General features: G+C 31.6%; 1 protein-coding gene across 37 annotated transcripts in view; it reads right to left on the bottom strand.

The window, feature by feature from the left end:
• Glut1 (Glucose transporter 1) overlaps window positions 1-26356 on the bottom strand; it is a 139917-nt gene that overhangs the window by 37254 nt on the left and 76307 nt on the right. For 28 of the 37 annotated variants that reach the window (XR_012455274.1, XR_012455272.1, XR_012455270.1 and 25 more), the window contains exons 3-12: window positions 25103-25172; window positions 20906-21080; window positions 10003-10306; window positions 8182-8277; window positions 7925-8085; window positions 6282-6406; window positions 5976-6146; window positions 3152-3259; window positions 2182-2369; window positions 1342-1554 (exon numbers count right to left, since the gene is read on the bottom strand). Coding sequence is in view for 29 of the 37 variants with exons in the window: in XM_074117835.1 (XP_073973936.1) it covers window positions 1342-1554; window positions 2182-2369; window positions 3152-3259; window positions 5976-6146; window positions 6282-6406; window positions 7925-8085; window positions 8182-8277; window positions 10003-10306; window positions 20906-21012 (1473 nt within the window). In the remaining 8 variants the exon portion in view is untranslated. Of the gene's footprint in view, window positions 1-1341; window positions 1555-2181; window positions 2370-3151; window positions 3260-5975; window positions 6147-6281; window positions 6407-7924; window positions 8086-8181; window positions 8278-9021; window positions 9066-10002; window positions 10307-15392; window positions 18875-20905; window positions 21081-25102; window positions 25173-26356 lie in introns of those variants that run through there. The other 9 variants (XM_074117852.1, XM_074117846.1, XM_074117851.1 and 6 more) reach the window with 6 other exon arrangements.

Below are 26356 nucleotides of genomic sequence, written 5' to 3' on the forward strand. Positions count from 1 at the left end.
TTTTGAGATTTAAAGATTAAATGGAACAGTTTTGTCCAATTTGATTCATAATTGTGTTTTTTTAAGGAAGGTAATGAATGTCCATAGTGATAAAAATGTTGTAACTGAACAGTTGGTCAATCAAGAATATAGAAGTCGCAAGTATTAAAATTATACTTAGGGAAGGGCTTAGTTATACGGCTATTGAATTGGATTCCCATGCGGAGGTCCCGGGTTCGAATCCAGCTGCAGACCCCTATATCTTCTCTTTTTAGGGCCGGTGATGAACAGTGTTATCTGTAACGATAGAACACTATCCGGAGGCCACCAGTGCACTGAAAAAAAGCTCCGGGCGCCAATAACCTCAGATGTTGACGCGCCTATATTAAAGTTATATTATTATATTATATATAATATATATACTTAATAAAAATCAAAATTGTTTGTCGATTAAACTTACTCTCCATTGTCGCTAACGAACTAATGATTGCTAGCGAACTAATTCTGTGAAAAATGTAATAAAAATGATGCCACTAACGTTATATTAAAAACCTATAGCCTGCCCTAATAGTATTCTAGTATTCTTTTTTTGATTCGTTTGAGAAAAGATAATAAAACCATAAATATCCGCTTACACATCTACCACCACCAAGCACAGTTAAGCTTTTTGGTAACACACTGCTACAAAGTGCTACTTCCTCATTTATGAAATTGAAAAGAGCTATGGGAGTTCGTTAGGCCTGTCTTAATTTCAGGGTAATATGTGTAGAGTCCTGGTTAGTCTCATGTCAACTCAGCGCTCTGTTCAAGGAATTAATCATGCAAAGTAATCACTTATTTATTACTCGATGGTTACCAAAAACTTTGCATCTCTCCTTCACAGGATAGTAATTCTTTTTTTTCTTTTTTTAAGAAGCTAGCCAATTTATGACAAATAATTTTAACTAGAATTCCAAGCTCTTAGAAATTATTTCATACTATTTTAGGGAGAAATAAAAAGAGGCCCCACCGAACCGAACGGTCAGAGAGCGGATTCGCAAAGCTAATAAGATTGGGTTTGATTCCCGGCCTAGGTCTTGGATTTTATCTATTGGTAAATAATAGGAAAATTTATAGTAAATTATGTTTGCATCCGCCTCCGTCCACACTACCTGATTGGTACTTGCATGTAAAGCCCGCCTGAAAAAATTCCAATAAGATAAAAAAAAGAGAGAGAGAGAAGTAGAAATGTTATAAGTGTTCGTTCGATTCTTAGCTTTAACTTTGATTTAACTTCTCCAAAATAAATCAATTTCCTTTGAAGTTATAAGTAAAACATTGTTAAAACAATTGGAATAAAACCAGCCAGCCATATTTACTTACTTTTATTAGGAAAGAAATGGTGATCCAAATGGAAAATATGAACATTCCTCCCAAACCGTAGAGATGTAATGTTCGCCTTCCCATTCGATCCATGAGTGGCAGTGTTACTAGGGTCATTATGACCATAATGGCTCCTATTCCTATCGTCATGTCTTTGGCTATTTCTGCCGACAGTCCTGACGTCACGAACAGACTTGTCGAATAATAGAACACCTGAAACAATAAATCTTCAAATTTTTCTTAATTCACGATAAAGCAAATAGTGTCAAGGGAGGAAGGGACAACTTTCGGAACTTTCAGCGGAGGACCAGGGTTAGATAACAGGTTATTTGCCCTTTCTAGACCGAGAGCTGTCTGAAGAGTGTGGTGCACTGTCCTGAAGACTTGTAGTGGGTATTAATACATAACAATTGTTTTAAATACTCTTTTCTTGATAATTATTTGTGGTGATGAATCAACACGAATCTCTATTAATGCTACATAAATTATATTATAATTTCAGCATTATTTACTTTAACAAAAGTTTAAAATTCTTGAAAACATGATGTTAAACTGTCAGAAGAAGAATAAAATAAAATTTTACATTAAAAATGAAAGCCTAATATACAAGAATTGAGAGTATCCAAAAAAAATTATTTAAATTGAAATAAATATTTATATGCAATTAACAAAAGTCTCGCCAGAGCTAACAGAAAAATTATCCCTCATTCTTAAATCACTCTTATTTATAAACTCCTTCAAGATAATTAGGGGCATAAAAAATGAGCCTAATGTTAACGTCTTGCAGTTTGAAAAAGTTAAGTGTATTGTTTGAAATATTAATTACAAACAATTACTTACAGCATTGATGCCTGACAACTGTTGTGACAGTTGCATGACAACGCTGATAATTAATGGTGCCCTGAGAGTGGGCGAGCAGATTAATTCGGACATAGAAACTGTGCTCTCACTTTGTTGAGCCCGTTGTTCTGCTCGCATTTCCTCTATATCTTCTTCTACTTGATTTGAAGCACGCAGTCGACGTAATGCTGTCAAACATGAAAAGATAATTATTATATTTATTGGGCGATTTAATTGAGACTCTTTTTTTTAACTTAGAAGCAACTTTAAGCAAAAGAAATTGTGAGAAAACTTTTGACTTTCTCTGAGTGTTTGAAATCTACATCGCAGATATAAATTTTTATTTTTGTCTCAAATTTCACTAAGGTCTCAGTAAATATTTTCTAGGAGTTTAACAAATAGAAAATGAGCCTTAGTGAGAAGTTGAACATCTCAGCTTAAGCAGAATTCTATTAAGACACGTAAATTTCAGGTAAAGGTATTGGAACTGAATACGTTTTTAAAGTTTAATGTTCAGCAATTCAGGTATGCGGAATTCCGTTCAACCGAGTTTCTCCTTGTAACAATAGTTTCTTATTTAGTTGCAGAGGATTTGAAAAAACAATATTAGTAAAGAAATTTGAGATTTTCTTTTCTTTTCTAAAAAAAAATGTTCGCTCCATTTTATATGTATTCTGAGCAAAATGAATTTGCAGAATCAATTTCACTTCCTCAGAATGACACATCAAAAATTATGGGATTTTACATTGTTCACATGAAAACAATGACTGCAATCTTTTTTTCCTTACTTAAAACTTTTTCATAGACAAAATATAGCCATTTCATTTATTTTGATTAAAATGTAAAGTAACATTTTTTTTAAAGAGATATACTTGTATTATTATTTTTCGCAAAAGTTTATTTCGCAATAAGGAATACGATTTTGCAGAATTTTGAAGTTTAGGGAAGTATTGAAAATAAAGAAACTAACCTTTTCTGGCTTCTTCTTCCCACTGTTTAGTAATCAGGAGGTATCGTGGCGATTCAGGGCAAACTGGAAGAAGGATGAGCTGCAATACAGCAGGGCAAATTGCTAAACCTAAAACAATTCCCTCAGCTATTGAAAACTGTAAATTCCATGAATAAGTACTTCAAGGTTAAAACTAAATTTGAGAAAATAACAAAATTATGATCCCTACTAACTTAAGATTAGTAATTTTTTAAAAAGCAGCTAGCACAAAGCTAAGACCCTGCAACTTAAAATATCTATTGTACTTATCGTTGAGTCATCCCCCTTAGAATGCATGTTTTTTTTTATCCCTTTTCATTACAAAGACAGATAAAACAGATAAAATAAACCATATTTTCCAGGCCTTCGGATATAACCACTTTTTCCACAATTTATTGAAGCTCCGTTAGATATCAGAATACATTCAAAGAATATAGACGTCTGTAAAGTGTATAATGTGTAAGTGTCCATGAGTGTAGATAATAATGAGTTAGCCTGTGGTTTCGCTAAGCCCCAGCTGACGGTTCAACAACTACTGCAGTCATAAGCATTTTATTTCTAACTTCAAATTGCTTTATTTATTTCACATTGCTCTTAAATCTGAGCCCCTCTACCCATTTTTTGTAAAATACACTTGTAAAACGTGATATGAAATATTTTAGCGGTATCAACTTTTTTAAAAGTGTTAAATAGCGTTTTATTAAAACCTGTACAAAAATAGTTAGGATAATAATTAAATTAAATGGCGAGGACAATTCTTCACTGCTTAGATAATAAATTCTAAAAGCTATTATTGAAAATGTATTGCAGTAAAAAGATTTCAATGCTAAAGAACATGCATTTTTATATGAGTTTTAATTTCTTTTCTACGGATAGCCAGGCTGCTACGAAAGCCGGAGGTCTCCTAATACCAACCAACTTTTAGTTATTACCTCATGTGCGTATTACCTATTTGTTTGCGGGTTTACCCAGTCACCAATCTGTGCTACCTACGATGTTTAATGAAACTACGCGACACTTTTTAGAGTACTGTAGCGTTTAAGCTTATCTTTGGAGTTATGGTTTCGCTTCCAGAGATTGTTGTTTCTGGTAAATTAATTGAACTCTCTAAATTCGTTCAAAGCACGGGGAAATTGAACCTAGTTTTTCAGTTTATCGCCTCTGGGTCCTCTAGAGTACAGAGTGTAGGTACGGTACTCTCACTAGTTCGGTACTTTGTAATTATCCAGCTTCCCCTGCAGATTTCTATTTAACGCTGCAGCACCCTCTATGGAGCTCCAGAGGTGGACAGAGAACATTAGGCCTCGGCAGCTGCCGTAAATCTGTACATTCATAATCTTCAATATCTTAGTCAAGATTCATCAAAACATTTTTCCAAGGTAAATGTTGAAATACTTAGAAAGCCCCACTATTAGTGTGAGAAATCAGTTCAGCACGACAGGGGAAGAAAATTTTCTCCCTATATTTAAATAATCTGGGTTATCTGGTTGGTGGCTTTGCCTGAGGAAACTTCAAATTAATATTGTATCCAGGAACTGCTCAGCCAATAATAGATGTAGATTTAGTTCTGATTATTAATTTTGGTAAATCTAAGTTGATAATGTCTTACAAAGGAGGTGAAAAATTTTCGGAGGTGACAAATTTTCAAGAGCTGGACCGTTTCTATTTCTGCGCAACATAGGTTTTTCAAAGAAGCCATGTCTTCGGTGTTTTGTTAAGCTTCTCAGATGAGGAGCTTTATGAGGGAAGAAGAGAATTTCAGCGATCTGAGTTGAAAAAAACTCTTTGGACTCTAATCAGAAGTTACTTTATTTTATTTTTCCCTTGCGTTAGTTTTTATTTGGTAATATAGCAAGATTTAGAAAAATTAAAAAAATAACAGAATCAAATACAGTCGACTCTCGATAAATCGAAATCCAAGGGAGTACAAGAAAAATTCGAATTATCGAGATTTCGAATTATCAAGAAGTTTGAATTATCAAGAAGGGGGAAAAAAATCGAATTATTAAGAGTTTTTATTTTGTATATAAGTATGTACAGTCGACTCTCGATAATTCGAACTCTACAGCTGCTAACTTCGGTAAATCGAAAAAATTCAGTGTATTTAGATACGCTCGATAACTCGAAATCCTTTTCTTAACAACAGGGGGAGAGAAGGCTCTACAATTCGAACGAGGCCGCATGCCCCTCTTTATAATTCGAATTTTCCCTAGTAATGTTTACTTCTCATTTTCCGCTCATTGTTCATTTCCTGCGTAATGTTTTCCTCCTTTCAGCCCAGTTTAACTTTCCAGTTCTCTTTCTTAGTTTGTCACGATGGGAAGTACGTCTCCCTTACTGACTCCGACAAAGAAAACAGTATCGCGGCCGTGAAAAGTGGTTCGAAAAAAAGAAGATATCGCCAAAACTTTCAATATTCCACCGTAAACGCTTTCTACAATTCTAAGTCACTTGACTAAGTCAAGCCACATTGTAACAAAAACCTGTTCTTCATTTTTTTAATTAGGTACTATGTATATTATTATTTATTGAAATGTTAATACATATGTAATTTTTTTGTTCTTTTTTGTCGTTTTCATTATTTTTACTTTTTTACTTGAGGATATATATGTCTAAAACTTGGGTAAGCTCATACGTATTTTCAATATACGTATGTACATACATATATACATAATAAAAACTCTTAATAATTCGAATTTTTTTCCCCCTTCTTGATAATTCAAACTTCTTGATAATTCGAAGTCTCGATAATTCGAATTTTTCTTGTAGTCCCTTGGATTTCGATTTGAGAGTCGACTGTACATACCTAGAAGAATAGGCCAGCCATCGTCTGTCCCAAGTATTTCATCTATTCCTAATATCTGAGATATTAACAGTCCTGTGGTGACCGCAAGTTGATTTACTGTTCCTAAACCTCCTCTAAGGTTAAGTGGTGCTATCTCAGATATATACATAGGCACGAGAGAAGTGTTCAACCCTGAAATTATTATTTTATTAATAAATCAAATATAAAAATATAAAGGATAAATAGGCGTTTTCTTTATGAAAAATAAAATACTTTTTAAAAATTAAAGTTATTATTGAAGATATTTTTATTTAAAAAACAACTTACCACAGTTGAAACCAATGACAAATCTGCCAACAAATAGCATTTCATAAGAATTACAAACTTTAGTGAAGGCCATTAAACAGGCACCGCCTATCCCTATCACATTGTTCATTAACAGACCTCCTTTTCTATAACAAATAAAATATCATTAAAATATGTTTCAATTTTATTTCATATAGCGCACATACATCCAGTCAACATGAACAATTAGCTGCTATCACAATATCATAAAACTACAACAGCCTTTTATATTTTACTAAAATTTCTCTTTGGATCATTTGACAATACCTATTACACTGTTTCTAATATGAGACAGATATATTATGGCATTCAAGTTTTTCAGATCACTACTTTTAATCTAGAATAGGTAAGTGGGCTCCCAGAATTTACTTATTCCTTGATCGTATATTACATTGCAAAAAAACCTAGTTGTGGACACATTATTCTACAGACCTCTACACCTTGCCTTTTATTATTTATTTTTATCCCATAACAAATTATTCCAGAGTTGGAATCTCGGAAAAACAGACATTAATAAGAAATCATACTAACAGAAGTGTAAATCATCTTAAAAAGTTAAGGTTATTCCAAAAATTATTTGATAAAATGACCTATTTTGTTTTATAGTCTGAAATTGGAATACACAACAAATTTCTATTTATCCTAATGTTCAGATCTGACGAACATTATACTCTGGATACTCCAAAACTAAGCGTTTCTAGTTACTTAGGAGGTATTTAGTATCTAAAGTTTAGGACTTGGTTTTTTTTTTTTTTAATTTAAGGCATCTAAGACATTGCCGCCCGGAGCCTTCTCAGTACACTGCCGGCTTCTGAACTGTATCCTTACGTTAAACAAAACACTAACAACCTGACAGTAAGCAGTTAGAGGTCTTGAGAAGGGCAAGGAGGTCTTAAACGCATGATTCCTTATGAGAATCTGGTGAACTAACCACTCAATTGAATACGTATTATTGGCACCTTTATGAGAACAGAATGATATTAATAAATTTCATTAGTAAATAAATTAGCTTGGAAATGTGTGGGCAGAATAATAATTTGTAAATAAAGTTTGGATACAAGAATCTCAAAGACAATAATAAATCAATGTTGGAAAGATTAAGAATAGAAGGCAGTGAGCAAAGCGGTTTTTTAGGCTCTTTTTCTCGTTTAGCTCAACAAATACAGACAACCAAAATAATACTCTTATAGCTTCACTGTACTTATGATCCATGTTCAACCAACTTACACTATTTCCTAAACCCTAAAATTAGGTTGTCAGTCTTCAGAGACAGAACTTCAAATATGGTATGCGTAAATTTTTAAGAGATATTTTAATCCACTGTGTTGAAAAGAACAATACTTCATCTTCTATACCAAGAAAATGTTAAAATACTAAAAACTAATTAACTGTGGAAAATGATTGTTTAGAACAAATGTTTAAAAACTGTTCAATTTGCATTTTTTAATATTTTTGTTTAGGATACTATTGATTTGAAGAAAAGGATTCTTACTATTGAGTTACTCTTTCAGATTGCCTAACTAAGCCAAGTTTTCTTTCTACTGACTTCCTCAAGTGATTATTAGTGTAAACAAAATAATAGTATTGTAACGAAATAATTATTATTTTACAAAAATAACTCGAACCTTCCAAACTTGTTGGCAACTGTCCCACCGCTGAAACCACCAATCATGCCACCAATTGCGAATATTGAAACTGCAAATGAATACAAAAGTTTGGCCGACTTTTCTCCCAAATCTTTTTGATATCTATCTCTATACACATCTCTCATAAACGTCTCAATATTCTGTGAACAAAATATATTGAATTTACTTTATTAAAATAAAGTTCAGGTATCTGTTATTAGTAATCTTTATTTAGAAACTAAATCGTTAGGACTCACATTCTCTGGCGCATTAATGACTCCTGTATTGTAGCCGAATTGGAGCATGCCAAGCATTGAAGCCAAAATAGTATACGACAGGAAGAACGTCAGTCCCTGTAAAATAAGGGTGTAAGTTTGAAACATTTATATACAGATATCATAAACAGACAAATATTTGCTTTAGTTGAATTAACCAAGACATGTGAGACATTAGCTACAATAAACTTATTCACTGTGACTTCAGTTGTAACTGTTTGAATTCATAATTATGGGAGATAAATGTTTAAAAATATGAATTTGCAATAGCAACTTGTATAAAGCTTGGAGATTTTATTTACCTTCAATAATTCTTATAAACCGTTACTATGTGTTTCTCCCTTGTTTCAAATTTTTTCATTAGTTTAACTAACAATTTTAAATTTTATTGAAACCTGAGAGATTTATTTACTAAATTTCCTATTTAATTACATGAGTGCATCAAATAACGTTTAAAACACATGCAGGAATATGGGAATATATTAGCGCAAGCAAAGCCTACTTTCAAGACAACTGCAAATCATGCATAGGAAAAAATCACTCTCAGAAAACAAACAAAAATAATTTTTGTTGTACGCCATTCATGCACGTAATTATTTTATTCATTTCAAGCTGCAATGAAAGCACAAATACAAACAAACAAATAAAGTTTATCTAAAAATTCACATGTAAATGATTTTGATCTCCAAGCTAGAATTCCAAGCGTAACATAAAAGAAATTGTAATGTCACCAATTATATTTTAATTAACATACTGACATCTTAAATTAAAAGAATAACTATTTCTAAAAAATAAATAAATAAATAAATGGTACCTGCTTACCAACAAAACAGTGATATGCAAATTATCATACAAGTTTCTTGCAACTGTAAATTAAAAAAAGAAATACATGCATCAATTATTATAAATTTATGAAGTATCTTTCATTCAAAGAAAACCTAATTATTATCAACCAATTAAACAAAACAGAAAATACTCAGATAATTCATTTCATTATAAATGTAACAAAAATGTATTTTAACAAACATAAACAAACAAAAATAATTGAGAAAAAAAGCTAATTCAAATACTACCTGAGATAAAATGGAATAGTTGAACAGGTGCAATTAGCTAGCATGCAATATTAAATATTTATTGCAGAACTTTTAACAAGATCATGGCATTATTACAATTCAAATTACTTAGATATTTAATGAAATTGCACAATTTCTTCATTTAGATAGAATTGTTGTACGAATGCGCTTAATCCTTTATGAATATATTTGTTGTTGCCCACATATAATTTATGCCCTTTAAGAGATTTCTTCGTATTTTATTGTATATACGAATTTGTGTCAACAAACAAATTTCAGAGCAATTGTATCAGGGAATTTATAAAATGCATTAACACTCATTGGTGTAAGTACTATAACCCTCCCAATGCTCATGTTGAGGTTACAGCTAAAGAATATTAAAAGGTGTGAGGATGGCTTTAGGAAGGAGCTTTTTATTTAAATTTGTATACGAACTAGGTAATATAAATCTTCTTACAGAGAATATCATATTTGGAGAGTATAAGGAGAAAATAATAATTTACTGACATTAACGAAGAAGAATAACTTTTTACTTAATTAAAAATAATATATCTTTATTAATACTAGCAAAGAAAGATATACATAACACTAGCAAAATGCTTTTAGAAAGGTAAATCCCATAGCATAATAGTGAGCTCTGATAGGAAGTAGCAAGTGTGTGTGTAATATAATATTAATAATGTTAATGGTAAAATAATTGGATATTTAGTATATTGTTATTTGAGTAGACCTGTTCTAGCAGCCTTAATTTCCTCCTGTGAGTCTGCTCCTCCAATCGGTCTACGTACTCTCTCAGCTCCTCAATCTCCTCTTTGACTTGTTGCACTGTATCCAATTCCTGCTTGATGGCGACCATGTCCCGCTTCACCTCGGACACCTCTGACTGGCAAGATTCAACTGATTTAGTCAGTTCCTGCAGCTGGGACCGGATCTCACATAGAGCCACCGTAGTCTCCAGCTGGCGATCGGATCTCTGTAGTTCGTCCAGCTTGGCGTTCAAGTTGATGCTCATCACAGTCACCTGCTTCTGCAGACTGTCCCACCACACACACACACACACACACAACTATTATACGCCCCACATGATCAAGTTTTATTTAATCAATTTAAATTATTATTTAGAAGCACCAGTTACTTTTAATTTTACGCTTCTTAATTTAATTCTTATTCACATTTGATAAAATATAAATGTAAAGTGTGTAAAGTACTAGGGAAAGTTTGTTTGCAGAGTAAATATTCTTTTATTATTGCAACGGGACGACACTACAGCATTATAGTTTGTATCCATCCATTAAAAATAAGTGACCTAAAAATATTTTATATCCATTCAATGAATTTCAGCTTAATAGAATTTAAATCAACTTGCTGGTTTAGGTGGTACGGTTGCAGGTGTAAATGGGAATAACTGTGGGCTTCATGCATTACAGTAGGATAAACACAGGTAAAAGCTCTATCGCAAGAAGTTAAGTGCTTTTTAAAGTATTAACTCCCGAGGATTTTTTTTTTTTTTTTTAAATACATATTCAAGCGTGAAAATGAAGTACAATACTAATAAATCAAGCTGACACTGTTTATTAAAAGTGATCAACATTTCCTAACTGTTCAAAGGCGCAGACGCAATTAAATTCATACGAGGAGCTTGAATGATAACTGGGGTTGAAAATGTTGATTATTTCCCTCTCTCTTTTTGTTTTGTTAAATTTTTTAAACTGCTTTACACATATATATTTATCAACGGTACAAAAAAATTTTTATTAGTCAATAAGCGCTTTTTCTTACCAAGACCTATTATTTATTGATATATTGAGAATTTGCTTTATATTTTAAGTATGAAAATTTTGAAAATATTTGGCGTCGCATTCAATTTAAAAAAAAGAAGAAGAAAGTAGACTTTTCAAGATACTCAAAATATTGAAACTTCTTTAGTATCCGTTTTATGAATAAAAAATTCTTGTTAGAAGATAAAAGATTGTTGGTAAATTAGACCTCATATTTCCGATTTATAAAGTTATTGCCGATCTTTTAGATGGTGATATTTTATATCTTCTAGACAGTGATTTTATAAAGGCCAGATTAACAGATATATTCTTATTCATTCTTGTCTTTTTTTAAGAATAATTAAATGAATATTATCTAAATATTTGTAAATAATATATACATCCCATAAAGAAAGACACTGAAAGTTTTACTGTTTTTCAAATGTAAGTTGTAAGAATATTTTTTTCATAAATTTATTACCTAACGGAGAGCAGGATAATTGTTAAAGATACCAAAAACATTATCATTTGATAACAGTAGTATCATAATGAGGTGAACAAGAAAAATGGCCCTTTTTCAATAAAAATAAGTTTTTTATTCATTTTATTTAATTAATTTCAAAATCTAATTCAATGTGATTGACTATTGTTAAGACTGTTTTCGCCAAGCTGTTCATCTGTCGCTAATATCATTCCAAAATAAAAAGCTCCTGTTTCAATGCGGTGAAATCATTAAGTTTCCTCAGGCAAAGGAAGCCCACGAACAAATAATACTAGTAATCGTATGAATCTAAGATCGATCTAAAGGGTAGTTGTAAAAGAACGTCAGTGCTATTATATTCTTCAATACTTTCTCTAAAGCAGTGATAGGCAAATGTTTTTAGGAGAGGGCCAAAAACTAAAAGGAAAAATTTTGAAGAACCATAATAATTTTGTTGTTTAAAAAAAATACAGTAAGTGAGTAAGCCATTATTTATAATATAAAAATTAAACTAATGCGATGTACGAAGCTGCGAGTGTTTTAATAATAGTTCATCATAATTTAGTTGAAATCGCTCTCGCCAGTTTCAAGTCAGCTGACTCAACATGTCAGCATATCATACATAAATCAAAATTCTCAATATTACTCCAATGTTTCAACTCATATATTAAAAACTAGAACTTTTAAATTGCAAGTGTAATTATTATTTTTAATTATTATTATAAAATTTACGACTGGCCGGATTGAACCTTTCACTGGGCCTTAGATTGCCCATCACTGCTCTAGAGTATTGGGAAGTATGTGACGAGCTCTATCTTTTTGACCAAAACTTTTGGGCGAAAAGCTGTTACATTGGCATTTCTTAAATACATTCGATTTACTAATCAAGGTTGGTATTCATAGTTCGTAGATCTGAATAATTTTTAATGAATTACTTTTCCACAATGTTTAAAATCAAAGTGCACCCCTGTGCACGTTCCAGTTAATGACTGTTTTTCTCTAGTAAATCCGCTTAACATATACTTATGTTTCCCAATATCTAACATTAATTTTTAAGAGAAGCTAGATGAAGTTTAATAGTCTGGCGGCAAGTTGAGAAGTAGGTTCACATCTTTTATACTCCTTACCGTTCCCCAAGATAGCCAACGGAGTCAATTTGGATTTGTCTGTCTGATAATAACAATCCAAAAAAGTTTAACACCATAAATAATATGTTGTTAAATAAAATAGTATATTTGTCATGGAGAGAAAAGTTATACTCGGGCCGACAGATATTAGACGCAAACCCGCACTCGTGGTAGTGACCAAAGGATGTGTACAGTACGGAGGAAAATTGTCATGGATTTTTATTGATATTTGAATAGAATGTCTCTGAGTGACGGAAAATTTTGGATTGGATGGCTTAACCTTAATGTACAAGAACGTAAGTTTATATATTGGTTTGAGTTTGAAATGGTAAATTTGTCGTAAATGATTTTCTTATCATGATAATTTATTGCGTTTTTAAGTTTCAGAGTTCAGGTTTTGAATTAGGATTCTATTTAGTCGGTTATCAATCAACTACTCAAGATAGTAAACGAATCTTAAAAGTGGAACTTGTGCTTGATATAAAACAATTTTTTTTAAGATTGCTGAACGCCTAAGATTTCTTCTTGTTGTTTTTGAAAAATTTAATGAAAGAAAGTGGTTTTTTGCAATGGTTATTTCTTGGTGTTAAATATTAAGAAAATTGCATTCCGCATTTCTTATAGATATTCTTCAATAATAAATCTACAATGGACAGTTCCTACAGTAGATGCGCTTGGTTTCCGAATATTTTTCTCCAAACCATTTTTGCTTTAATTGTACGAGTATACGGAATTATAAATGTTCTTTCTTTGAGTTACATTCTCTATGATATTTTTCTTCAACTGACTGTAACAATTTGTTTTTTTTTTTTTCAAATGTTAGATATTACTTTAGTTATTACTATTAAAAGGGATTCCAGTTAAAATAAGAGATTCACTTGAATAAAATCCGTGGTAAATGGACATCATTAATAGAAAGAGATATGTCTAAAACGTCACAGATTTCAAAACAATTGCAAGAAGCTATTTTCTCCAAGAAACTGAGTTTATAATTGGAATAGGTAAGATTTCTAATAAATGTAAAAAACAAAAAAAGGGTAGCAGCTACAAGAGAGATATCCCTAAAGAGAAACAGTAAACAAGGTATTGATAAAAAGGGATATAATGACAATAACAAACTACATTTAATCACATGCAATATTATTTTTATCATATATTTTTAATTCATCTTAGGCTCGTAGCCTTTTCCAGTTAACTGCCAGCCTCTGGACCGTGTTCTCTCTCTTTTCAGACAACACTTTACCGTACACTGTTCACTGTAAGAGGCCCCTAGAAGAGAAAATCTAAGGGAAGGCAAGTCTCGTACACGAGAAGACTGCTTGGGAGTCCGCTACACTAAGCCTTCCTATTTTTAATTCTAATCTCTTTCTAATTCCTTCCTTATTTTCATTTATTATTTTTAAACACAAGTATTAAGAGCATTTGAATAAAATATATCACACTTTGTCAAGTTTATAGTAGTTATCTGAATAGTTTTTCTTGATCTTAAAAATGTATTAATTTTTAAAAGATGCAGTTCCCTAATGATGTTTAGCATTTATTAGCTAGTGCATTCCGAATACCATATTCGAAAATGCCTTTCATTCATTTAAATCTACGAAGAGCTCTTAGTTTAGCTCTGAAGCCAGCTTACGTCAAAAGAACTCTCCGAAAAGATTCTTCTGCGTTCGTGACTAATCTGAAATAAAACATTTTTTATTTTATTTTAAACCTTCTGTTTTAAATGTTCCTGACTACTATAATACTGACTTCAAAAATTATGCCATAAATAAATAATTTCTTTTTTTCATACGCTTTCAACTTCAACTTGTTTGTTTTCACTTTTTGAGGCTGCAATAATGTAGACTTGTAAACTAGTAATGCAAATAATTATTATGATTTTTTTTTTTTTTTTGTTGACTCAAAACCTTTTGAGAAGGAACTGAGAACAGAAAGATGGTGTATTCTTTTTTCTTGCCTGCTAAATGAAGAAGCTTCATAGATTTTCATTTCTAATTACCAAAAAATTTCCTCATTTGTTTATAGAGATAACAAAATTCACTGAGATTCTGTGCACTGCGATCATTGTGCATCGGTATGGTACTTCTAAAGCTGCAACATTCTTTTTCCTCTTTCTTCCTTTTGACGAGTGATTCCGTTTTATGATTAGCAGTAAAGTAATTGCCTAGTTTTTCAGGCGGGCTTTACGTCCAACTACCAATTAGGCGCCGTGGACGGAGGCGACTAGCAAACATACTTTACTATAAATGTCTTTTATAAACTTCGCCTTCATGTTTAGCATTTACTGAATAGTTGCTTCTAAGCAATAGATCCTTGATAAGGATCAAGGCATTGTTAAAATAGTATTTCATTTTTTCTGCATTATATCTTGTGAGATCACAAGTGAACTATAATGGAAACTAGAATAAACTCGCGCGTTACGAAACAATGATCCATTAAAAATGCTTGAACTTTATGAAATATTGCAAATGCATATTTACCACACAGCCACTTCATTTCATGATGATTCTAAAACATTATTCTAAAGCTATATCTGCACAAATAATTAGTATTCTTTGGCATTTAGCCGGTTTCATCTATTATCAACGCCCAAATCAAGCAATAAGACATTCCATATGGATCTTTATTTTTAGCAAATTGAATGATTTCTATAAACACCTAACTTTTGCAAATATAATAAATGAGGTGGAGGGTATAATAATAATAATTAAAATTAATAATAAATAGATCTAAAAATGTAATAATTGTAACTCACCTGTTATTTACAGCCTCCTTACACACTCTCTGGAGATTCGAGTGTAGGAATTTACCTGTTCAGAATAACCACGATTCATGAAACTATCGGATTTGGACCCCAATTCTTCATATGTAGGGAGTATTTAGGAGTATGTTTTACGGTTAGAAACACAAATTGTCGTCAGATTACTTTTTCTTTTTTTTGGTATTTCCTTTTATTATTTATGCAGTAAAATAACAATAACACAGATTTTCATACATTCAATTTTAATCTTAGTTTTCATAACTTTTTTTTTTAAAAGATGCACACATTAATCTCTGTCACGCGTGATAATAACAGTCCGAAAGTAGGTTAGAAATTGTCAGCTGTTAAGTACTTGTATCTAGTGAAAAAAAAATGTACTAATTTGAAATCCTTACTCTTATTTTTAAATTTAATTAGCATAAAAGAAGCAATACGACCCACAGAAAATTGTCATTCTATAAATTTCCAAGAGGCAATTGTAGAGCTTATCTCACCTTCTACAGAACCAATCGTAAAAGAATACCCATTTCATCGGACAGAAGTGGCCAAATATCTGATATGATGTTTCAGCGAATACATGGGCTTTTGAAAAGATAAACGGCGATTCCAAACAAACAAACAATTCAAAGATTCAGTTTCCTATCGGCCTCACTCCAACATGGAGTCAGGACACTACTCACTTTACAACACTTTTTTGATTTCTTAGTCTTAGATCCAACAGAAAAATGGACCTGAGCTTCTCGCAACTTGAATGAATGGCTTCAAATGCTGACTGAAATTGGGCTGATCGGCCACACACAATGGTGATAACTAATCTGTGACTGGATGAAAGAAGCTTACAATGTTAAATTAAAAAAAAATACTACTTTAAATTTTGTCATGAACGGTTTTTCTTCAACTGGATTAACGACTCCCGCAGTCAACTGAGTGTAGATTACATTAGAGCTGGGATTTATTTAAGATAACTTTTATTTCTGGCTATTTAGTTAATAATCAGTCAATAAATAAAAACAAAAACAGGTTTAGATAATGTAGAATGTTAATGAAGATGTTTTGTTAGCAAAGTAAAACTAAGTTTAGAGATTGCAAGTGTTTTTCTAAGAATAAGTAAAAAGGCCCACCAATCCTTTGAATATTAAAATTCACTTTTATTGCAAGTTTTTCAATGATCAAATCGAAGTAGTGAACATTTTTGAGGCTATGGTAGTTACAATCTATACTTTAGAAAGTAGAGAGAATAATAATTTTAACGCTGAATGTCGTACAGACTAAGCTGTAAAGTGTATTTAGGACAGAAATGTAAATTATATGTCCACTGAGACCATAAATATCTTGGAGAAGATTATCATGGGACGCATGGAATAGTTGGCGAGAAAGCAGTACAGATTATCTTTATCTCTATTATTGTTTTAAGAAGGGGTTAGAAATGTGTAATTCCACGCACTTCTTCATTTGGATTTCTAAAAGAAGAATCTGGCAGACTTTTAAGAAATATCTCTGGCAGAAAATTTGTTGGTGACTGGTGTGAGTATAAGGGCTCAAAGTAAAATTATGTTCTTAAAATATATTCATAAACCGATAATCAGAATAAAGAATCAAGTAATTTTCAAAAAGTTATTTAGTGGTTATGTTTTAAAAAGAAATAAACTCGTTTTCTACTAATTAATCTTTTATTTTTTTAAACTGAATAGGCAAGGTTAATGGTTTTTACTGTGTAAATATGTTATTAATATTGGGTAATATCTGTTTTTAACAAGACTTCTGCTTTCTTCGAGGTACTTAATATTATTATTGCTATTATAACACTACTAAAATATTATGAATACCTAACTTAATATTCTAGTTAAATTAGCTCTGAGATAATTTTTTTTCTACATTGTTTGCGTCATTATAATCGCGTCGGCGCAAAAAGTAACAACGATAAGAAGTAATTTCACAACGAATGGAGAAGTTACTCAGTAGGTAACACTCTGAATTATATTTGATTCCGAGTTCTCGTTGTTGATTCATTAGAGAGGAGATAACAAGGTTTTCTTGGATATTTTTTAAGGTCACTGTCAAGTCGGGTTGTCTAGAAGAAATATCATGAACTAGAGTATTTGAGTAAGTCTATAGATTAAAATGGAGTTTCCTATATCGTGTTGACCTGGTTGATAAAGAAGATCTCCATCTACAGCTTGGTTAGTTATAAGAGATAAAATAAAAAATAGCAGTATACAAATATATCTTATTTCACTTATATTCTATTAATGAAGGTTGACTGATTCTAAGGCAACTAAGGAAGAAAATCAGTTCCTTTCGAAAATAAATTAAGAGCCACATTCTAATGAAAAGTCCCTGAACTTTTATAAAAACTATTATAAACGAGTACATAAATCTAAACTATAGCAGCAAGCTCGAATTTGATGGAGAAGTTTCTTCTGTAATACTCCGGACTCAAAACACCTTCTTCGTCTTCTTAAACCTCTTCATTGTGTTAAGGAAAGTATTAAGAGAATTCCTTCTTAGAATGCCCAAGGTAGACCTTGTACAATCACCAGATCAGGCAAAGAGGCTTGTAATTTGACCAATACCTTTTGCTTCATCATTGTCAGAGATCCCCTTTGGGGATGATATCCATAATAGAACATCTGTAGCAGAAGTTAAGTTCTACTAACATTTGAGAGGATTGCAGTGTCTTTCTATTAGATGTTCAATGTCCGATTACTCTAAAAGTCTTCATTAAAACCAAATTCAATATATTATCCAAAATAGTTTGAATTGAATTGCTAAGTCTTTCAAACGCTGGTTGTGGCTGTACGTATTGGTCCAAAGAGACTTAAATTGGAATCTCCTAGTCAAAGGAATCTCATTTCCACTGAGGTTTTACCGAAATTAAGCTGATATGGAACAAGTAGCCAATATTTTCTAGGCTAGTGGTGGATTGTATCTTGGAACTCACTGAGAAGTCAAAAAGCTCTGGTTGCCAGAAGCTCTGTATGCATAAGAGGAACTTTTGTTATTACGAGAACATGGTAGCGAGAAAATCCCTCAAATCAAAGCTGAATTACCACGGCAACGTGCTAAGATCGGCGTTTCTGGCGACTTTGCCCCAGATTGTGGGCATAAGGATAGCATAGATCTTTAAGAAGTTGGTAACCTTTAATAACCGAGAGAAGCCAGTTCTAGAAAATGTTTTAATTCAACCTCTTTACATATTTTATCAGTTTGAATAATGATTCCATACTTAAAAAAAAAATCATTAAAAAAATAATAATGAAATGAAAATGACGCCTAAGGGAAATGATTTTCAACTTTGTTATTCTTTGAGATCAAACTCTGTATTATAATAGAGACGCACAGGCCCCGGGTATGAACCATATACTCGTGGAATTAGATTTTCTCTTCTAGGGAGCTTCTTCAGCTCTCTGTAATGAGAGAAATCATTGCCTGAACGGTGGCAATACACAAGCGCTAATGAATAACCTTAGATGTTGTTGACTGAATTAAAATAATAATATGAAAGAATATTGCAGTTTTACTAACAATTATATGACAAATGCTGGAGTTTCGATTATTAAGAAGTTGGTAGCAAAAAAATTAAATAAAAAACCATATAATGCTAGTATAAATAAATATTATTTGCACTAATAACATTTCTAACACGTTATTAAAGATTCTTTATTATAATGCGGCAAAAAGTATAGTAGAAAAATACTATTAGCGAGCACGCACAATCCCTTTTATTTATTACTGAGAAACATATATTTATTTAGGAGAAATAAGGAATGAAAGGTTAGAAGAGGAACAGGGATATCCGTTATTTATGAGCTCTTATTTAGACGGTAAGATATAGCTCATAACATATTTGTTACGTAAACATAAATTTCCATCATGTAATATGAAGAAGCATATCGCTGGTGAGAAATGGGGGTAAATCATATTCTATTTGGACTTGATAATGTAAGGATATTTATGAGAGAATGGGATAGAATTTTCTTCTTTTTCTCATTGTTTTCTCTGAATGTTATAATGGATAAATAAATATTTGCTTTCCCAAGGCAAGAGGTTGTTTATGCCCGTTGGGCGATCGCCTCGGGCCGTACAACAATAACCTAATCTCTGATCGCACATAGCGACAAGCAAAGGCAAACTAAACTGAGTAATAATAGCGTTTTACAGGAGTTTTCAAGTAGCAATCTAATGGAAGGATGTGCGTTCTAAACACAATTTTCGCAATTTCACTGCCACTTTAATCCAGATGAAGTCATCAAAGCAACAGAAAGATTTTTCATTCTCCAGTGGTTCCTTGAGCATGTTGCTTACAATCATCCTTCTCTTCAGTTAAACCGTACATCACTTATACGTCCTGTTGCGTTTCTACTTATTGTGACTTACTAGTTATTTTTTCTACTTCTACGCAACTGATTGCTCAAGTATTTATATTTGAAAATAATGACGCTAGAGCGATAACATGCCGCCCGTATTGGGCAACTCTGGAGTCCAATAAAAGTGAATGAAGCTAAATAAAATAATCAAATAAATTTCAGTAAAAAAATAGAATTTTAAAGTATTACAAATTTTAATGTAAATAGTTGAATAAATAACATAGTATGTTAAAAATGAAATTCTTTTCCATATCTGTCTGCATCGAAGACTCAATTCTATTAACTTCTTCTTCAGAAGGCTTGCTGCATTCAAATTCACCATTCTGGTAAGTTGTCAGCAACTGGGTTCGTTTCCCCCCAATCCAATTCATCAATATCAAGGATGCTCAATCTTCAGGTTTTTGTAGCCTTTTCTGCCACTTGGTTCGGGGTTGTAAAAATGATAAATACTGTCAGATAATGACAAAATAATATGATTGACAGACGCAAGATCGTAAAAAAAATTTAGATGTGCGATTGCCCTTAACGATTTGGCAAACAATACGTTCTAGGAATAATCCTTAATAAATTGTCGCTATAGCTTGTGACTGAGCCATTTTATGTTAAATTATATCGTCTTTCTTGAGACTTGGATGAGGGTAAAGGTTATTTTTTTGAAATTATATTTAGTTTTGTCAGAGCCGTAGCAACTAGCAATGTTGAATAAAATGATAAAGCTAAGATTTTAAAATTAAAATAATGTGAAACATCCACCCCCAAGAGTAGCTCTAGCAATGTTGTGTCAGTTTTAGAGCATAACGCATTTTTTTCTTCTTATATGTAGTCAGTTCTATTTAAAATAGTTTTTCACCAAATTCCAGCGCTCCAAAGACTCAAAATCATAATATTTGTTGATCTTATCGCCTCCATTTAATTTGAACACTAGTATATTAGAAAGAAAGTAAGTTAAACACTAAATAATTTCTCAAACTATACACGAACGAGTTAAATTACTGTCCTTGCTACTCCAGCCGAGGGACAGCACTGCATTTCTATCAGTTAGATAGACTGAGACACTTCAAAATACAATTTAAAAAAAAAATTACGGTTTTGTTATTTATTACACAAATCTTAAATTAATCTTTTTGTTTTGGTATTTACCTCATAAGCAACTGCCTTAGCGTTGTCTCTTCGTCATGAGCTTGGGTCAGCTGGGTCGGTGTACCATCGCGTGACTTTCCTCTTTCCTCGGTAACAGAGAGTCTCATAGGTGAGGGCAGCTGGTCCGGCGAGCTAGGCAGGTGTCTGCCCCCGGAGACGGTGACCAACAGCCAGGCTGGCCACACGATAGCCCAACACCACGCACACGCACACAAACACACGCACGCACACACGCACGCACACGGTGCAAACACATGCCTATATTAATATTATTAGCAGATGAAAAGAAAAATATAAAGAAAAACAAAAATAGAAATTATTTGTTTTTTGTAAAAGTTCGGTAATATCAAGTTAAAAAAAGTACAGTCAGTTTTCTATAAATTCAAGTAATAATGGATATGTTAGTAGTCTAATAAGAGATTTATGAAGTGGTTAACATACATACATGTGGCCATGAAACCAATTTAAGGAAAAATAAAGCAAAAAATAAATTATCAATGTGGACAGGTCCATGACATTTGTCAACCAGCCTTTTTCGGAATGAAAATGTCCAACTTTTGAAGTTAGACTTATTGTAATAATATGTTATTTACATTAAAATTAACAGAGAAATGTTTCCTTTCTTTCTAGCATGAAGGTAGGATAGATTCTAAGAAAGATAGATAGACTAGAGGTCTTAGATTCTAAGACTCGACAATTGTCATCGCTTTCATGTTTCACTAAAGAAACTGACAAAAGATAGGAAATACGAATGCCTCCAGTAAACTACTTATTCGCGCAAAACTAACTAATGTTTTTTAAACAAATTTAATTAAATAATAATCATCAAATTTTAAAAACTCAATGTACGGAGTTTATTAATTATAGAAAACAATATATCAATGATTTCTTATCTGGCAAAAACATTTTGTATTAAACATTTTTTCTCAGACAGTTTGAGCTCTTTCTAGAAAGGCAGCAGCTTCCGTCTGATGTACCATTTCAATATAACGTGAAGTCCTTTGTCTAGTCAAATAAAAAATAAAAATGTAAATAAATAAATATAAAGGAGCTTCATAAAGATATCTCATCATGGTAAATATAACAAACATTTGTGGTGTGTGTTTGAAATATAAGTGCTCGTTTCAAGATAAAAATGTTCAAATTATGTAAGAAAATATTCTATAAAAAAGCATTGTGTGTTTAATAAATTTAGCTGTGTACATAATATAGTGGAAGTTATCTGTATTATACAATGTAAAGTACTTTAACTGGTGGCGCCTTAAATAAATATGTACATGGTTTATAAAGGTAAACAAAGTGTTTTATGTTGAAAATCCCTGGAATTATTTGAAGTCACAAATTTAATATTATGCTGTAATCGCCACTCCAACCATATTTCTTCATTTTTAAAGCAAATAAGTTAAAAAAAATAATCCAGAAATATTTTCTCTTGACCATGTAAATATTTACGCTTCATTTTTTTTCTTTTTTCATTCAGAACTTATTACGTTGCCTAGGTTTCTCTTAAATCCTCAATCCGAGAGAAAGAGTAATAATAGTTAAATTTTAATTAATTTATAAATTGTTTTGAAATTTACCATTACGATACTTTTTGTAACAGTTTTAATTACAGCTATAAAAGTTTTTATTATATTTTTAAAAGTTAACGGAGAATTTACAAATTATGTTCCGCTATCAGTAATAGTTGCAAATACCAACCTTTTTTACAGAATTAAAACGCCCCTATACAGTGTGCTAAAACTCAGGAATTTGGTTTTTAGGAGCAAAATAATATAAAGATAGCACTACCACAGTTCTATAGAAATTTAAAGAAATGGAAACGAAGACTACTACGTATAACTTTTTATGATGCCGACAGTCGTGCAATGTGATTATATTCTTAGAAATATTTCCTCGGAAATAAATTTTATGATCAATGCATACAATAGAAGGCATTTTGTGTTTGAAAATAGAATTCTAATTTAAAAAAATATATATTTCACGCCTAGTATGAACTATACAATAATTCTAGTAAACAATCTCGCAGAATAGGTGGACAAATTGAAGGACTTTGCGAGGATTGAACAAAGGACAATAATGAAATCTGTGGACTTAAAGAGTAGTTACAAATTAAAGTATGTGTCATTTAAGACAAGAATACACTCGGCGCTATAGCAAGTCATAATCACCACTTCTTTAATGAGCAGACAAGACAAATGAGTGGGTTCTTCAGCAGCAACGCAACCGTAAGATTACCCTGAATTACTCTGAAAGCTCTTATTGGGATTGATTAAACAAAATGAAGAAGCGAATAAATTAACTAAAGAAGTCTTTAGAAATGTCATATTTTATGTATCAGCCAATTTTAGTGTCGTAGAACATTCGTGAAGAAGATTCTGTTGGCAGAGAATAAGTAGGAGTTACAGATAAAGGTACAAAACAAAAAGAAACAAGTTTCCTCGGTAAATACCAAATCTTTGACGAGGTATTCAAATCTCGAACCACATTACTGAGATATTGTATTCTTAAAAAAAAGAAGAAAAAATTGAATAAGTTAATTATGGAGAACTAAAAAACAAAGCAATAATGTATTAAAAATTTAACCAAATAGTTTTTATAAAAAATAACTTTTTAGGCTGTGAAAATGCCCAAACCAGCTGGTTGACAAATATGGTTGAAACAAATTAATAAAAGGAAACTAGAGAAAAAAATGGCATTTTCCCTTAAATTGGCTGAAATAAAGAAATTAATTAATTTTTAAGCATTAATAATTTTTGTAAATATTTCATGCAAATCCTATTATTATTGTTATTGTAGATTAACAATTTATGAGCTATCAATTAAAGTGTAATTATTATTTTATTATTTTTCCTAAATAAAATCAAGTTATAGATTTGCTAAAGTTAATACTAAAATTAAATTTAGATTTTTTTGAAAGAATAAGCAACAAATCAAACTACATCCCTTTTTTGTTAGTTTTTTTTTTAATGTTTTGAGAGAAAAGGTACGTACAGAAAGAATAATAATTTAGTAAATAAATAAATAATGAACACGTTTTAACTAATTGGTGATTAAAAAATCATCTAAAATGAAAAAGGGTGGCTGAAAGCATCGGGATATATTTTGATATTGTGAGTGTATAAGCTGGCGACGTAAACAATGATCTCCATTATCTACTTTTACTTACAGAGATTACTCTCAGCGCCTTCCATTCTTCAACCCTTTATTCTCTATCAACAGTTATTTCAATTATTACTCTTATTATTCAAATTTAAAATAAGTTATTTTGCGAGGAAGGTTCAGCCGCCATCTTTAGCTCTAATTAATACCCAAAGGAGAAAAGTAAAGTCACCAAACTTGTATCCTAATCAAACTTTAAGGATACAAACACACAACAGCTTAAAATTGCAATTTGAAAAGACATTGAATAACAATTCATCTTATTCCAACAACCTTCGTTTCAACGTGTCGAGTAACTTCAGAATTCATCTCTTTGGCAAGAAGAATTAACACAGAGAATGGAGCATACGTAAAACAAGTTATACCACAAACAAGTTAGTTATTCAGATATCTCCTCCTGGGTACAAAATATTAAACACTATCTGGGATTTTTCGTACAAGATTATTGTTCATCGCCAAAGCGTAACTTGGAAGCAATCCGGCCAGCTTCTGAAATACCTTTTTTGGGATGGACATTGGATACGATGGAATTTTATTCAATGACCTTTTTAGTTTGTGGAAATCAAAGTATTTGAAATTTAGTAGCCTTAATGTTTGATTTAGATGCAAGTATGGGATTTTACTGATCTTTTGAGACAAAAATTAGGTATTAATTAATAGCTAGGGAGATTGAAAATCCACAAGGAATCAAATTTACACCCAAGGATTCTCTTAGAGGCAACTCAAGAATACAGATTAAGTTATTCATCCCCCTTCATAGATTTCAAATCAGCCTATCTTAACTTTGAGAAGGCTGTTACAGAAATGAGTCTCTTCAAATAAATGAACCATAGGTGGTTAAGAAGAAGATACCACATTGCAATTTGGTAGATCCAAAGTTTGGTAGCGGAAGAATTAGCCTAGATACACAGTGGACTTCCATTAGTTATAATTAAGAAAGAAATGAAGGCCAGAGTAATCTCTAATAGCATATATTATGTATGTGTGTGTAAACACTGATTCGCTACAATTATTAAATACTTCAGAAATATATACCTCTAATGGCAACTTTAATGGCCCCATGTTGGACTGGATATTATTGGGACCCTCCACGTCTCCTAATCTCCTGCAACAATAATAATATAATCATTAATAGGTAATTTTATTTAAATTTAAAAAAAATTGAAAAAGTTATCAAGCCATCTTATAATTCTTACAACTGAATCTACTTTTTGGTAGATTGCAATTTTCCGAATCAGGGCGACAAATCTAGAACCGCAAAAGACAAATTACTTTCTCAAAATCTATTTCTAAGGTCGGAAAAGTTAGCAAACAAAAACCTCAGAACATTTGTCAGAATATAAAGAAACTGCTTTCGTAATTATTACGAAAAACACGAAAAATTAAAACAAAAAAGTTGAAGAAATCTATTCTTTTAGATAAGCAATTAAGGAAAATTTTAGGAACATATTACTTCTCAATCACATTATATGGAGCCATTAGAGCTCCGGCAGTGAATTTTAAGTTCCGATTTAATTGGCAATGTTCATTTCAGAAAACATTCCATATTCGTTAAAATTACACAGGTAAGATTTTAAATTATATTGAAATGCACTTAGAATTTAAAGAATTTTAAAGAATGCACAAGAATTTAAATCTATTCCTTCTCCTTAGGCAGAATCGCCCTTCCTTGATAAAAAAACTTCAAAATCAAAAAATCAAAGAAATAAAAAAAACTTGTAGCAAAGTTTACATTTATATGAAAGACATTCCGTTAAACAATCATAAAATAAAGTTCAAATTTGCTGCCATATTATGCTTTGGATCAGAAATATTTTGTCCTTTCATGCACATATTCAACTTTCTAAAAATTTCTCTTTCGACCTCAAAACTTGTACGTACTATCGGTGAAAGACAATACTGAAATCTTAAGACATAAACAATAGATCTTATCAGTAATAAGATAGAAGTAAGAATTAAGCCAGTGAAGTAATAATTTATTAGACTGATAACAATATGTTAATTCAAATAACTGAATGTTTGATCTCTTAAATAAATCTTTATAAGAAAGCTTAAAATGCTGTGCAGAACTGATGTTGGCCTTATTAAAAAGGAGAAAAAGACGTCAAACAGTAACATCGCCCCAAGGCAAAGCGAAAGTTGCGTCCAACAACCAGTTGCTACCTGGGCAAACTGTTAACCCGACTGTTGCACATTTTTTATTTTTAACCGCAATTTTACACAATAAGAATAACCTGTTCATTCAGCGCCAAATTATGTTCCTTTTTATTGAATTGCACTAAAGAAAGA

Source organism: Rhodnius prolixus, unplaced genomic scaffold (genome assembly GCF_049639745.1).
Source record: "Rhodnius prolixus isolate KJV_2025 unplaced genomic scaffold, Rpr scaffold_2, whole genome shotgun sequence".
In the NCBI taxonomy this organism is placed as follows: Eukaryota; Metazoa; Arthropoda; class Insecta; order Hemiptera; family Reduviidae; genus Rhodnius; species Rhodnius prolixus.